Source organism: Astyanax mexicanus, unplaced genomic scaffold (genome assembly GCF_023375975.1).
Source record: "Astyanax mexicanus isolate ESR-SI-001 unplaced genomic scaffold, AstMex3_surface scaffold_34, whole genome shotgun sequence".
NCBI lineage: Eukaryota > Metazoa > Chordata > Actinopteri > Characiformes > Acestrorhamphidae > Astyanax > Astyanax mexicanus.
In genome coordinates, this window is record NW_026040044.1 from 3,033,560 (window position 1) to 3,048,477 (window position 14,918).

The following is a 14,918-nucleotide window of genomic DNA, read 5'->3' on the forward strand; positions in this document are numbered from 1 at the left end:
GGCTAAAACGAAAGTAAAAAACGGAACGCGATAAAAACAGATCAAAGAATAAATAACATAAATAAACAAAGAATGTCTGGGAGTAATGAGCAGAATACACGCCTTATGTAATACAACACACAATCTATAATATAGAATAAATAAGATCAGTAAAACTGGCTAATTGTGTGTTTTATTATAATTATATGTATACCGCATTTATTATTTAATCAAAACTCTACAGCTGAGCGTGTTAACAAGGACTCCGTTATTTCTTTAGTTAGTTATTTTTGCTTTAATATTTCCTTCATTTGACTTATTATCAGTTTAATGTAGTTTAATGTAGCTAGTCCTATGTAAATTATTGTGTACGCACTTTTTTACAGGGTCTAGTCTTGTTACAACACGCCATTTTACACCATTTCAGAGCTGTAGAATAACGGAAGTGTCTTAGCCAGAGATTCGTGCGAAGAAAACAAACTGTACCCTATCACCAACAACTTTACTTCTCTAAATACATTTATACTCGTATTCTCAGTGTTTAATTCATTGTTGCAGAATTTAAGCTACACGGAAATACTGTAGATACATAAATATTGGGATTATTAATACTTTTATTTATTGTACAAAACAGTAAACTGAAAGTGTGATAATTAATTCCATTAAAAAACACTCAACAACAACAACAATACATTTAAATGTATTTTTAAACCAATTGAAATGCATTTTTACAGGGTTAAGTCTTGTTACAATACGCCAATTTTAGCCTCTAAGAGCTACAGAATAACGGAAGTGCGAACAAACAAACTGTACCCTATCACCACACCAACAACTTCATTCCTATAAATACATTTATACAACTATTCTCAGCGTCCAAGTTAAAATAATTTAGTTATATAAAAAGTACTGTAGATAAATAAATATTGTGAATATTAATAGTTTTATTTATTGCGCAAAAACAGTAAACTGAAATGGTGATAAATATTTCCAATAAACACGCTCAACAACAACAACATTTAAATGCGTTTTTACAGGGTTTAGTCTTGTTACAACAGCCAATTTTAAGCTTCTCAGAGCTGCAGAATAACGGAAGTGTCTCAGTGAGAGATCAGTGTTATGTGGTTTTCCTGTTGTTCTTACTTGCTGTGCAAAACGTTTAGAATAGAAAGCTTCATATCTGCGCAAAAAAACTTTGTTCTTCTCAGTAAAACACTAATTTTACATTAAACACAAATAAAAAAACACTGGCAGCAAGATTTGTTTTGCAAACTAGCTAATGAAACATATATTCAGTATTAGAACATGTTAAAAAGGTATTAATAATAATCAACCTGAAATTAAATAGTGCAGAGCCCCTAAGGTGCTAAACGGGTCTGCATACTGTCTGAGTCTGAGCCAATCAGCTTTTAGTATGAGAATTAAAAGTGTTTTACTTAGAATTACATCCTGTTTCACTGCAAGAGACTCCAAAATATATCCATAATTCTTTCAGAAATTAAAATAAAAATAAACCAGTTCACTTTCCATTATCATTGGATTAAAGGAGCTTTGATGTAATACTCAGTTTCTTTATGAGCATTAATTTACAGAAAATAAGCCTTATTATTCCCTGGCTAGATTTAATTAACTCGTTCCTATGCCATAGTTAACTCGTTTCCATGCCTTAATGATCTCGTGCCCATGTCTTAATTAACTCTTCCCCACGCCTTAAGGATCTCGTTCCCATGCATTAGTTTCTCGTTCCCACGCCTTAATTATCTTGTTCTCATGCATTAGTATCTTGTTCCCATGCCTTAATATATATATATATATATATATATATATATATATATATATATATATATATATATATATATATATATATTTATTTATTTATTTTTTTTTTTTACATGATGTCACCTTAGGGGCTCCTTAAAATTGGACTAAATAGCAAACATTGTATTAAAGTATAATAACTGGGTACAAAAATATAGGAGCCAAAAGTAGGACTGCCTTTTATGTATATATTGTTTTGTATTTTTATTGTTATATATTGTTCTTTCTGTATTGCTTTAGAACCTTTTCCTTTGATGTTAGTTCAATTAATAGAGCAATTGTATCCGGTCTCTTTAAGAAAGACAGAAGGAAAGTTTTAGAATGTGTTTTTCATCACTAGGGGGCGAAACAGGGCAGCAGATAAAACATAGGTAGAAACTGGAGCACACGGTTTTTAGACCGTAGCATAGTTGCCTCTTAAAGTGGATATTTTGTGGAAGTTTTTTTGGAATTTTTGTTTGTTGGAAACCCTTTTTTTTCAGTAAACATCTTTTAAAACAACAAGTGGACTCTGTGGTTACTGTACACATCAACCTTACCCAACCAACTAGGACCTGCTGCCTACAAAAAGTATTATTAAACCTTCTGCCTGAATCTTTGAAGTGGATATTCTGTGTTTTTTACACTTTTTAACACTTAAATTGCTCTAGTTAAAGAAAGTAATAATGAGTTCAGTAGCATCTTTGTTTGGGTTATGAATGTGTGAGAGTAATCTCCTTTAAACCGTCACAACCGACAAGTTTTCTTTCTTTTTTTTGCAACACAGTTTTGTATTTAAACAATAATACACTTGAGGTTGGTGCTATAATGTGTAATATTGGCACTGCTATGTTGCAGTTGTAGGCACCAGGCCATAGATAGGCATAGATAGAGTATTACACATTATAGCAGGAACCTCAAGTGTATTATTGTGATTATTCCACAGTTCTATAATCACTGTTCATTAAAATATTTAGAATTAAAGAGGAGGAGAAAATAGTTCCACTGCTGCTCTGTTTGTAGCTGCGCTGTTTTAAGCACTGCATTTTTGCTAGGTTATTAGCGCGGTAGCCTCTATTTTTGACCATTTCAGTTAAAATTGTGTAAAACTAAGCTTACTGTAAATAAACGGAAGTTATTTACTCACCCAAATAAACATTTTTTAGGAGAGAAATCTCTGTAGATCTGCAGAATTACAAGAATCTCTTATTTTGCATTCAGCTTAAAATACCCTATTTTAACTGAAAAAAAAACACACTTAAGCTTTTATTTTAATAATAATAACTCTTAAGCTGATGTTGGTGTCTGAAAATGTGTGTAATAAGGAGTGTTTTTGTATCACTGGGATTATTTATTTAATTGTGTGGATTGCGTCTTAGTTTACGCCGCCTATTGGAGACATGGCTTAGTGTTTCTGCACTGTGCCTCTATGGGATCCCAGTGGTGTATAATAACCTCGCATTTGGTTTGTATTTGGCTTGTAAGTGCTGCATCAATGCTAAGTTACCTGTATGTGGTAGTACATGGAGAGCTTCGGTTGCAGTGCATTACCGGCTGATAACGGTACTCATAGAAAGCCTCTCAGCTAGTCAATCACATTGCAGGGTCAGAACTAACTGACATTTTTTTTGTTTCTGCAAGTAAATTTGAGTTTACATTTCCTTTCCCCTTCCCTTTCTTACTCCTCCAGAGAGACACTCGCTGTTCTACATTTACAGCGCCCTCAACAAAGACGTGTCTCTACCAGGAATCTACCAGTTCACAGCTCTGGGGCTGCTGGATGGCCGAGAGATCGACTACTACAACAGTAAGGAGCAGAAGAAGATTCCTAAACAGAGTTGGATGATGGAGAAGATGCAGGAAGATTACTGGGAAAAAGGAACCCAGTCTCGCAAGAGTAAAGAACAGTGGTTCAAGGTCAACGTGGATATTCTGATGCAGAGGATGAACCACAATAACACTGGTTAGTGATTCATCAGATCTTTATTATTTCCTTCTCTCGTGATCTGTGTCAGTGATTGTGATGGTCTTCATTTTCTCCTTCTTTTCAGATCTTCATGTTCTTCAGTGGAGACACGGCTGTGAGGTCGATGAGTTCAATGGAACAGTGACGTTTCTGAGAGGGATTGATCAGTACAGCTATGATGGATCAGAGTTCCTCTCCTTCGATGATGAAAACATGCGCTGGATCGCTCCGGTTCAGGAGGCGGTAATAACCAAGAACAAATGGGATAATGTGGCCATCCTGAACCAGTACACCAAGGGCTACCTGGAGAAAGAGTGTGTGGACTGGCTCACCAAGTTCATGCAGTACGGAAATGAAACACTGAGAAATCACTGTGAGTTTCCTGACTGGGTCTGTTTTAAAATTGTAGACTTTATTAATGTAGGCTTCATCTGAAAATAATGGCAAATCATCTTTTGGTAAAACTGTGACTATTGTATAGCTTATATAATTTATACTCCATTTATGCACATAATATTTGGCAACCAAATTTCTTTGGCCAAAATGACGAAAATAAGTGACAAGAACTCTGCTGCAACAACTAATCGGTTAAAATTGATTATTAACAAGGTTGGCAACTAAATTGTATTATAATAAAATACTTTGGTCTACCTCATTATACACACAGGTACAGGTAAGTTGCTCTCCCCTAATCTGGGGCACCTTAAATTCCCCCTTAAACGTGGAAGCTCAACCAGCTGTTTCAAAGAAAGCCTTAGTTTTAATCAAGATATTTTTTGTGAATTAAACAAGTTATTATATATTGTAAGGAACACAGGAACCAGGGAATGGGGAGGCACGTGCCGAATGTAAAAGAGTGGTTTATTTACAACAAGGCTATATATACAAATAAAACACAGCAGCAAAATCACAAGACATGCCAGTAGTGTCATAGACCAGGCAGGGGTTCTGCAACAGAAAAGGCAATACATAAATACAAGGGCTGGACAGAGAGACAGGTCTAACAGGCAGGAAGAGATGGTCTGAGAACAGAAAACAGGTCAGGAATCAGAAAAACAGGAAAGCAAGGAAACGCATTGTATAAGAGCTGGAGAACCAGGTAATACTCGGCAGGGAGCAAAGGGAACAGGGGGGCTTATATACAGGGGATACACCTGGGAGTAATCAAGGAATCAACCTATCAGAACTCAGGAGAGGAAGAGCGTGACTGCATCACATGTTCAGCAGAGACATTGTAGTCCATTGTAAGAGCATGCTGGGAGTTAGAGTCTTTAGGGCTAACAGGGACGAGAGCAGGCAGACTAACAGCGTCAGGCGTGACACATATATAGTTAAACAAGGTACGTTACTTTAGTAAATAGATCAGTAAATGTATATCTCACTCGCATTTAGCAAGCTTTCCATTCCACCTTAAATGCAGCGGGATTTACATTCAGAGTGAAAGAAAATCAACCCAAACAAAAGTGATGGAAAAGGGCTGTTTGTTTGAAATGAACAAAAAAGAAATCTATTTAATTAAAATATTGAATTGCTTTGTTTTTTTTGTTTTTTTTTTAGGGCAATTGCATTTAAAGCCTATACGTCTGATGATTTAACGTGAACTTGATTTAAAAAAGTATTCTAAATCACATTAAATTAGTAAAAATGAACTCTTGTTGTGGAAACAGGACTGTGTGTCTCTCTACTCTTCCTCCAGACTCTGCTCCCTTGATTTAATTTAAATGAAATGTAAAATGTACTGATGATCAGTGATGGTTTGGAGAGACATGTCATCTGCTGGTGTTGATCCACTGTGTTTTATTATATTATTATACAGCACTTCATATCTTACAGCTTCCCTCTGCTACTGACAACTTTTATAGAGATGCAGATTTCATTTTCCAGCAGGACTTGGCACACTGCCCACACTGCTTACCAAAAGTACCAATTGATCTTATATAATATTCTATTATTTTTTATTTTCATAATGTTTGCTGCAGAAGGTGACAGTTTGTAATTTTTACTTAGAGATTTTACTTCTTAAAAAATAGTATTTTAAAATGTTTTTTCATTTTATTTTATTTGTTTTCGCTGCAGCTCCTCCTAAAGTTTATGCGTTTGCTAAGAAATCTTTGCGAGACCCGAGAATGCTGACCCTGACCTGCATGGCTACGGGATTCTACCCCAAAGACGTGGTGATGAGCGTGAGGAAGTTCGGCACTTCATTTCCTGAACATCTGATCACATCTTCTGCAGTCAGACCCAATGATGATGAAACCTACCAGCTGAGGAAGAGTGTGGAGATACAGGAAGATGACAAAGCTCAGTTCGACTGTTGCGTGAATCACATCACCCTCACAAAACCAATTATAGTACAATGGGGTATTTATATATTCTTATAGTATACATATTTATTAAATACATAATCACTAATCTGAATTAACAGCAGCAGGGTGATAATCCATCAGATAAATAAGATTCCTGTATTTCTTTGTGTTTCTGCATCAGACAAGATGAACTCTAACATCTTAAAATCGAAGAACACTGCAGGTTCTGCTACAGCAGGGATTACAACATGTGTTCTGCTCATCATCATCGCCATCATCGTCTTTATCGGTGTCTATTTCCTTAAGAAGAAGAGTGGTAAGTGGACCTGTGTACCTACAAATACTCCTAATTAATCCTAATGAAGAATTGTGTATTAATGTCCTTTTCTTCTTCTGTGAAATTCACAGGTGGGGGAGGTGGCTACGATAAAGCTTCTACAGGTACCTTTTTTTCACCAGAAACTTTAATTAAATATCTGGAATGTTTCTGCAAACCTGTATAGAGATGTGAACTACACTACATATTATACTGATGTGAGAATGTGAGCTCTGGAGATTTATAGTATTGATTGGGGAAGAAAATGGAAATGGGTATGATCTTTAAATAATTTATCTGCATTTTATTGCATGAAATAAATATTTTATCACCTTCCAACCAGGAAAACATCTGGCTTTCACAGACCTGTTAGTGCTTCTTTAAGAAGCTCCCCTATTCTGCACTCATTACCTGTATTAATTACACCTGTTTAAACTCGTAAAAATCCACCAATCACACTCCAGCCTCTCCACCATGACCAAGATCAAATATCTGTCTAAGGACACTTTACTGTATTGTTGGGAGCAAACTGCACCATGTTTAAGGGAGGATGGATGAGGTCATGTAGCTCAAGATTTTGGCCAACAACCTCCTTCCCTCAGAAAGAGCATTAAATATGGGTCGTGGCTGGGTCTTCCAACATGACAATGACCCTGTAATGTCTCTGTAAGAAGCATTTTAAGTTCTTGGAGCGGCCTAGCCAGTCTCCAGACCTGAAGACCTGAAGGAGCTAAAACTCAATGTTGCCCAGCGAAACAGAGATCTGGAGAAGGTTTCTGTATCAAATATTTAGTTTTATTTTTCTATTGTAACAAATACTTATCAGTTTGATACAGTTTACATACTGATCTACCAAAATGAAAGGATGTGTGTTTAAGGAATGGTAGAAATGTACGTTTTTGGTGATGCTAACACATGTCATTTGATATTTTCTGCTGTTTTTCAGGTAACTGAGGGAGCAACTAGTCAGGGTGATTAATGCTGTTTAATAACTTGCTAATTCATGATCTCAAGCTGGTTATGAAACTTGTTGCGCCAAAGGTTTTGACTGAATTTTCCAGCATTTTTCTTTACATTTCTAACATGAAGTTTCAGAAAACAGTTTTAAATTCTCTGCAGCAAGCCTGGGCAATACACACACACACACACACACACACACAGCTTAATAAGGCACTGGGATAAAGTTACAACACAAGAAAAAAGGTAAAAATTACATATACCTCTTATTTTAATGTAATTTAGCAAGCTGTTAAAAATTAGACTGGAATAATTCATTATCAGTTTGCTTTCTCACATTTTCCCACCATACTGATTAATGTGTGTATTGCAGTAATATTGTATTACCTGTTGTGTTGTTCAGAATACTTGAGTTAAGATGTTCTGATCTATTACGTTTTAATTTCAGTTTACTTTATTAATAAGCATCTTCAGATCGCATTGAGTGCTGTGTTTTTAATGTGTATATTTGATATATTTTAGTGCTTATGCATTGAATGTAGACAGAAGGGAAATTGAGTGTTATATTAAGTGTTACTCTGTGACTCAAACTGTTTAAATTGTGGCAGATAATAGCCGTTTACTTTCACCTTAATACGGATATAACAGAGTCTGAGTCCAGGTGCTTACTGTTTAAATATCAGCTGTTTATATTTTTTATTATATGTATTTTTACTGTTTTATTTTCTGTCACATTTTTACATTTGCTGGATGAGCTGAATATAGCCACTTTACCAAAGCCTTTTCATTTAAATCAACTATTGCACTTTTTTATATATATATTTTATTTGTATTTTTCTTTTACAGTGTGTTTTATGTTTACATATTTGGTCAAAATGTTAAATCTATGCTGGAATTCTCTGGATTTGAACCACAAATTTGAGAATTACCTCTTAAAAATAGAGAAACGTTAAAATTGAAAGGATTGTCTGTCAGTAACCCGGTACAGAATTGTTTTTTACCCCGTCATTACATATTTTGTATTTAACTTTTAATTCTTTGGCATCTGTAGCATTATTTTATTTCCTAGGGACTTCTTTACCTGGTTACTTTACCTGCCCAGTGTTTCAGAAAGTGGTACGTGCAGTGTAAATGTTTATGATCTTCTGCTGCTTTTTTAGCTTTTAAATTAGATCTATATATTACTATATTTTTCTTGATGCACTTTTTCCTTAATTTGCAGCATAAGAACAGATATATAAACAGGTGTGGTTTGATGTTTATGGAGATTGGCAGCTTTTGATCTGATGCTGTATTTTTGTTTATATTGTACTTTGAATTTCACTGATTTCACAGTTTTATGAATAAATAAAGGCTTTTATTTTTGCTTGTCCACGTGTCCCTGAATAATATGATCTTTTTTGTTGTTTGTAATAAATGGGGCTGTGTAGAAAATTACTTCAGTAACACTAAATAATACTGTTTCATAGTTAATAGGTAATTAAGCAGTAAGTAATCAATTCAGTGGTGATATTAAATGTTTAATGAAGCCAGTGACACCATTTGTAGTAGTAGTAGTAGTAGTAATCTTAATTACCTTATTATCTCATTATCTTTCAAATATTAGCAACATATAGTAAAATACTACAGTGTGTAGTAATCTGCGTAACCAACATTTTTGGGAGAAAAAACATTATAACATAAAATTATTACATAGGAGACATTAATTTCTTTCAATAAAGTTCTCCAAAAGACATCTAAAACTGTAATATTTTTTATTTATAAAAAGTTTATCTTCGGCCGTGCAATCTCAGAGGTTTTTTTGGAGTGCGCATTATTAGGGTAATTACGGTAACTCCACAGCACCGGACCGCGGGCCTCTATCAGTGTGTTTATCTCCTGCTGCTGCAGTTTCTTCTATCAGTGGTGATATTAAAGTCAGTGACACCACTTATATTAACCTTACTTACCTTAGTATGCTCAATATCTTCCAAATGTTAGACACACTGAAATGTGCAGTAGTCTGCTTAACCCCCATTTTTGTAATGTTCTGTCAGTGTGTTACAGGTGTTTATTCTAAACCTGTGCTCTTCTTCAGTCCTCCTGGAGATGTGCTCAGTAGAAGTGATGGCTCACATACAGCTTTACTCTAGGCTGTGTCCTACATCCTTATTCTGGGGAAAATATTTTTAAATTAATATTTGTCTTACATAACGTGTTCTTCAGATAATTAATAAAGGGTCCCTGTCTTCTAACCCATTTCTAATAACTGAAGTTATTAGTAATAACTGTGTTATTCTTCAGGAGTTACTGCAGATCATGTCACAGTATTATAAAGTGAGAAATATAGTAACTTATTAATAATGACTAGTGATGATTAGTTCAGTACTATCTACTGATTAATTACTCAGTACTTCCAGGTAGTTAATAGATAATACTTAAGTGTTAATGCAGCACTATTAATTAGTTACTGCTTAGTTCCTGCTTAGTTACCTATTAACCATAAAACAGTATTTTACCAGAAAGTGTGTTGAAACAACACTTTCATTTTTTTTATGTCATTCAATAAAACAATAAATGAAAATTCACCTTTTTTTATCTTACAACAGGGTATTTATTTAAGTATTGGCTAAAGGCCATCAGAATTATACTGCAGGAAGCCATTGGCCAAATGTTTTGTTTAATTTAGTTTAATTGCTACTTTAAAGTGATACAGATATTGCCTGTAATTGGTCTAGGGAGTCGGAATTGTATATGTTTATAATTCTCTACATCCAATCACAATCAGATTCACTCTCTATCTGGATGGAGAGATTTATCTGGATAGGGGTTTTATTGAAAGAGGAGAAGCCGGAATGAAAACCAGCTGAAATAAAAAACGAGTAACGAGGATATTTTTTAATAAAACGTAAGGTGTTGAAAGTTCAGATAATTGTTTGAAAATGTAAAATAATTACTGCAGTAAAGTATAGATATTTGTACTTTCTTTTTGTGTACTAGTATTTGTACTTCATTACTTCTCACCTCTGATCTTAATGGCATTTTATTTATAGTGAAAACAGATTTTTGGTTGCTAAGACAGTTAAGAGACTAAAACTTAAAAGTAAATTAAAAACAACAAGAACAACTTCTTTTAACAAATTTTTAATGTGTGCAGATAGTGTTTCCAAAAGAGGATCATCAGATTCGATGTGAATTTGACAGTAGAGGCATTACATTTAAACCAAAAATAACATTTTAACGAACAAACGTAATAATGTAAAATCTACCCAGAAACACGCGATGGTACTTTCTGTGACTTTCTATTGGTCTATTGGCTGAACAGCAGAGAGCAAGCCAATATGAACCCAAGCCCACCCAATAGTTTCCTAGAACAACATTTGTGGAAATTACTTTTAATTAAAAGTAAATTATTATTATAAGGTGATTTTACAAACTAAACATGTTACTCCACATTAGAGCTACTGTTGTTAGAAAAATTATGCAAGCAATGTCTGAGTTATCACCTAATATTTAAAATAATATAACAGATTATTATTATTGTTATTATTATTATTATTATTATTATTGTAATAATAATAATATTATTATTAATAATAATAATATGTATTGTATGTAAAAGAATGTAACTTTACGTTTCATAGAGATTTTTATAAACGTCAGGATATGTGGTCTTACTGTGAAATACAAATGAACAGAAGTCAGGTTACAGCAGTGTTTCTCAACCCAGTTCTTATATATTCTACTGCATATTAACACTGTTCTGCATATTCTAGAGCTTCCTCTGGTGGATATACATGATTAATTTAGGCTCCATAGGGGGCTAAAGGATTTTAACAGGTAAACTCAGTAAATGACTGTTTATTAGCTGATCAGGTGGAAAACACTAGTTTAGGGCAGTGATCGGGGTTAAGTAACTGCTTTAAACTACCAACTTAAAGTACTGTACGAAATTCTGGCGATCATCTACATCCAGCTTCTAGATAACTAGTTAGTTATATCAATTTTCGTTCATTATAGCTCACAGTAAGTCCTGTAATCCTAAATGAATAAACAGTTTGAAAATTAAAGTGATTAGCTGATCAGGTACAGGGAAACATTACATATATATTTTATTTTTTTCCTTTAACCCTGACTCCCAATCTAGCTAATTCCAAAGATAAGCTTACACACTAACACAGCTGCAGTTTATTAATCACAGTGGGTTTAAACTGTGTGCTGATTCAGAGACGTGTATTTTTAACCAGCTATCAGAAACATATCATCACAGTTGAAGTGGTTAGCCTATCGTTACCTTTCTGTTAGAAAAATCTCCGTATATCCATATCTGTTTTAAAATCAGCTGAAGCTGCTGCGTCCCGATCCCGCTGCTAAATCTCACAGCGAGGGGGCGGGGCTTCCCCAACAGCAAACTCTGCTCCGCGCGCCGCAAAACCAGCAAGCTGATTGGCTGTTTCTACTGAGAGGCGTGACTTAATACCTGAACCGGCTCCGTGATTGGTCCGGTCTGTCTCCTCATTAATAGTACAGCTGACCTGAGCGAACTGATATCATTTTTGGGGGGGACAAAGCCACCTGTTTCTAATCCCCCCCGGTTCCTACGCCTATGGCAGAGAGAGAGAGAGATTTGGGTGTAGAGGTGTGAGTTTGTATATCGGAAAGTTTCATTTTTTTTATTTTTTAAAGAGAAGAACAGTTGAAGATGGGTGTCGGTCTGGTTCTGTTGGGTTCTGTGCTGTGCGCGCTCGGAGTTTGTACTGTCGGAGGTGAGTCGGATCGGATCGGGTCGGATTAACTGGTTCTTTTTCCATCGGCTAAAACGAAAGTAAAAAAACGGAACGCGATAAAAACAGACCAAAGAATAAACAACATAAATAAACAAAGAATATCTGGGAGTAATGAGCAGAATTCACGCCTAATATTATAAAATTCATATTATATAATATAGAATAAAGCTTAAACTAGGTAATTCTGGGTTTTATTTTTATTGTATCCTGAATGTATTATTTAATCAAAACTCTACAGCTGAGCGTGTTAACAACAACACCGTTATTTATTGAGTTAGTTATTTTTACTTTAATATTTAATTTAACTGGCTTATTATCAGGTCAGTACTGTAGAATTAGATAAGTTATTGTGTACGCACTTTTTTTTACAGGGTGTAGTCTTGATACAACACGCCATGTTACACATTTTCAGAGCTGTAGAATAACGGAAGTGTCTCAGCCAGAGCTCAGTTCGAAGAAAACAAACTGTACCCTATCACCAACAACTTAACTCCTCTAAATACATTTATACTCTTATTCTCAGCGTTTTATTCATGTTAAATAATTAAATTATATAGATAAATAAAATATTGTGGTTATTAATAGTTTTATTTATTGTACAAAAACAGTAAACTGAAATGGTCATATTTCAATATACACACACACTAAACAACAACAAAACACCCATTTAAATGCATTTTAAAACCCATTTAAATGCGTTTTTACAGGGTTTAGTCTTGTTACAACAGCCAGTTTTAGGCCTCTCTCAGAGCTGCAGAATAATGGCAGTGTGATGTGGTTTTCCTGTTTTGTTCTTACTTAGATTGCTGTGCAAAACGTTAGTAACAGACTGCAGTAAAGTTAGTTTTATTTTTGACATTCGTGAGAGATTCGGAATTCCGGACTTCCTCCCCCTTAATCAAAACGGAGATTCATCACTGTAATTGTGGTTTATTTAAAGCTTAAACTAGGTAATTCTGGGTTTTATTTTTATTGTATCCTGAATGTATTATTTAATCAAAACTCTACAGCTGAGCGTGTGAACAACAACACCGTTATTTATTGAGTTAGTTATTTTTACTTTAATATTTAATTTAACTGGCTTATTATCAGGTCAGTACTGTAGAATTAGATAAGTTATTGTGTACGCACTTTTTTTTTACAGGGTCTAGTCTTGATACAACACGCCATGTTACACATTTTCAGAGCTGTAGAATAACGGAAGTGTCTCAGCCAGAGCTCAGTTCGAAGAAAACAAACTGTACCCTATCACCAACAACTTAACTCCTCTAAATACATTTATACTCTTATTCTCAGCGGTTTGTTCATGTTAAATAATTAAATTATATAAAAAGTACTGTAGATAAATAAAATATTGTGGTTATTAATAGTTTTATTTATTGTACAAAAACAGTAAACTGAAATGGTGATATTTCAATATACACACACTAAACAACAACAAAACACCCATTTAAATGCATTTTAAAACCCATTTAAATGCGTTTTTACAGGGTTTAGTCTTGTTACAACAGCCAGTTTTAGGCCTCTCTCAGAGCTGCAGAATAATGGCAGTGTGATGTGGTTTTCCTGTTTTGTTCTTACTTAGATTGCTGTGCAAAACGTTAGTAACAGACTGCAGTAAAGTTAGTTTTATGTTTGACATTCGTGAGAGATTCGGAATTCCGGACTTCCTCCCCCTTAATCAAAACGGAGATTCATCACTGTAAGTGTGGTTTCTTGCTATAATGAGAGAACACAACAAACTACAACCACAGTTTTTACTGAAGATTGTATATTTTACATCATATTTAACAAAAATACAGCCGCAACGAGCGCTCTCACCCCGCTTCTCTTCCCAACAGCGTGCTGCTCTCTTCCGTGGCACAATTACGGACCACAGCAAAAAACGAAAGAAAACAAAACTATTAAACTCTCTTTAATGTGATTCCATGATGGCAAAACTAACAATACGTTATACAAACATATATTGCCTACATATTACCAGCCTTAAAAAAATAAATAGTTAATTTATTACTTCTTTTTACAACTTTATTAGTCAAATAAATTAATTCAACTCAGTTATCAATGCATGTAATAGTCTCAAATCAACTTTGTCATGTACATATACATCATCCTTACATATTACAAAGCTTATTTTTAATGAGTCTGTTAATTTATTTTAAAATAGAATTTCCTTACATGCTACAAGGCTTACTTTTTCAATTAGTCAATTCACTTATTTTTTTGTTAAATTAATGATCAAATAAATGCATTAAACTCAGTCATCGTTAGAAGTATTTATTTATTTATATATTTATATATTTATCATGTACAGATAAACATTTCTTACATGTTACAAGACTTATTTTTTAATTAGTTGGTTTATTTATTTTATATTAAATTAATTATCAAATAAATGCAGTAAACTCAACCATCGTTAGAAGTAATCATTTCAAACCAACTTTGTCAAGTACAGATGTATATTCCTGACATGTTACAAATCGTATTTTTTTATAATTAGTCGGTTTATATATTTTATACTAAATTAATTATCAAATAAATGCATTAAACTCAATGATTGTTAGAAGTAATCATTTCAAATCAACTTTATCATGTACACCTATATAATCCTTACATGTTACAAAGCTTATTTTTTTAGTTAGTCGGTTTATATATTTTATATTAAATTAATTATCAAATAAATGCATTAAACTCAATCATCGTTAGAAGTAATCATTTCAAAATGATGGTTAAAAATTAAAAGGTGCTGATGAGATTACATTAAAATTCTAGCCAGGAGTGGATTTCCTAAGAGATTCTTGGCACCAAGATGATTCTTAGATGGTCAAACAAGC

General features: G+C 33.9%; 1 protein-coding gene across 4 annotated transcripts in view; it reads left to right on the forward strand.

The window, feature by feature from the left end:
• LOC103032414 (class I histocompatibility antigen, Gogo-C*0101/C*0102 alpha chain-like) overlaps positions 1–14,918 on the forward strand; it is a 152,312-nt gene that overhangs the window by 48,598 nt on the left and 88,796 nt on the right. For 2 of the 4 annotated variants that reach the window (XM_049473149.1, XM_049473150.1), the window contains exon 2: positions 3,464–3,736. The exons of 1 other annotated variant lie outside the window; for it this stretch is intronic. In XM_049473149.1, coding sequence (XP_049329106.1) covers positions 3,464–3,736 — 273 coding nt within the window. The remainder of the gene's footprint in view (positions 1–3,463; positions 3,737–14,918) is intronic. One more of the 4 variants, XM_049473151.1, reaches the window with a different exon arrangement.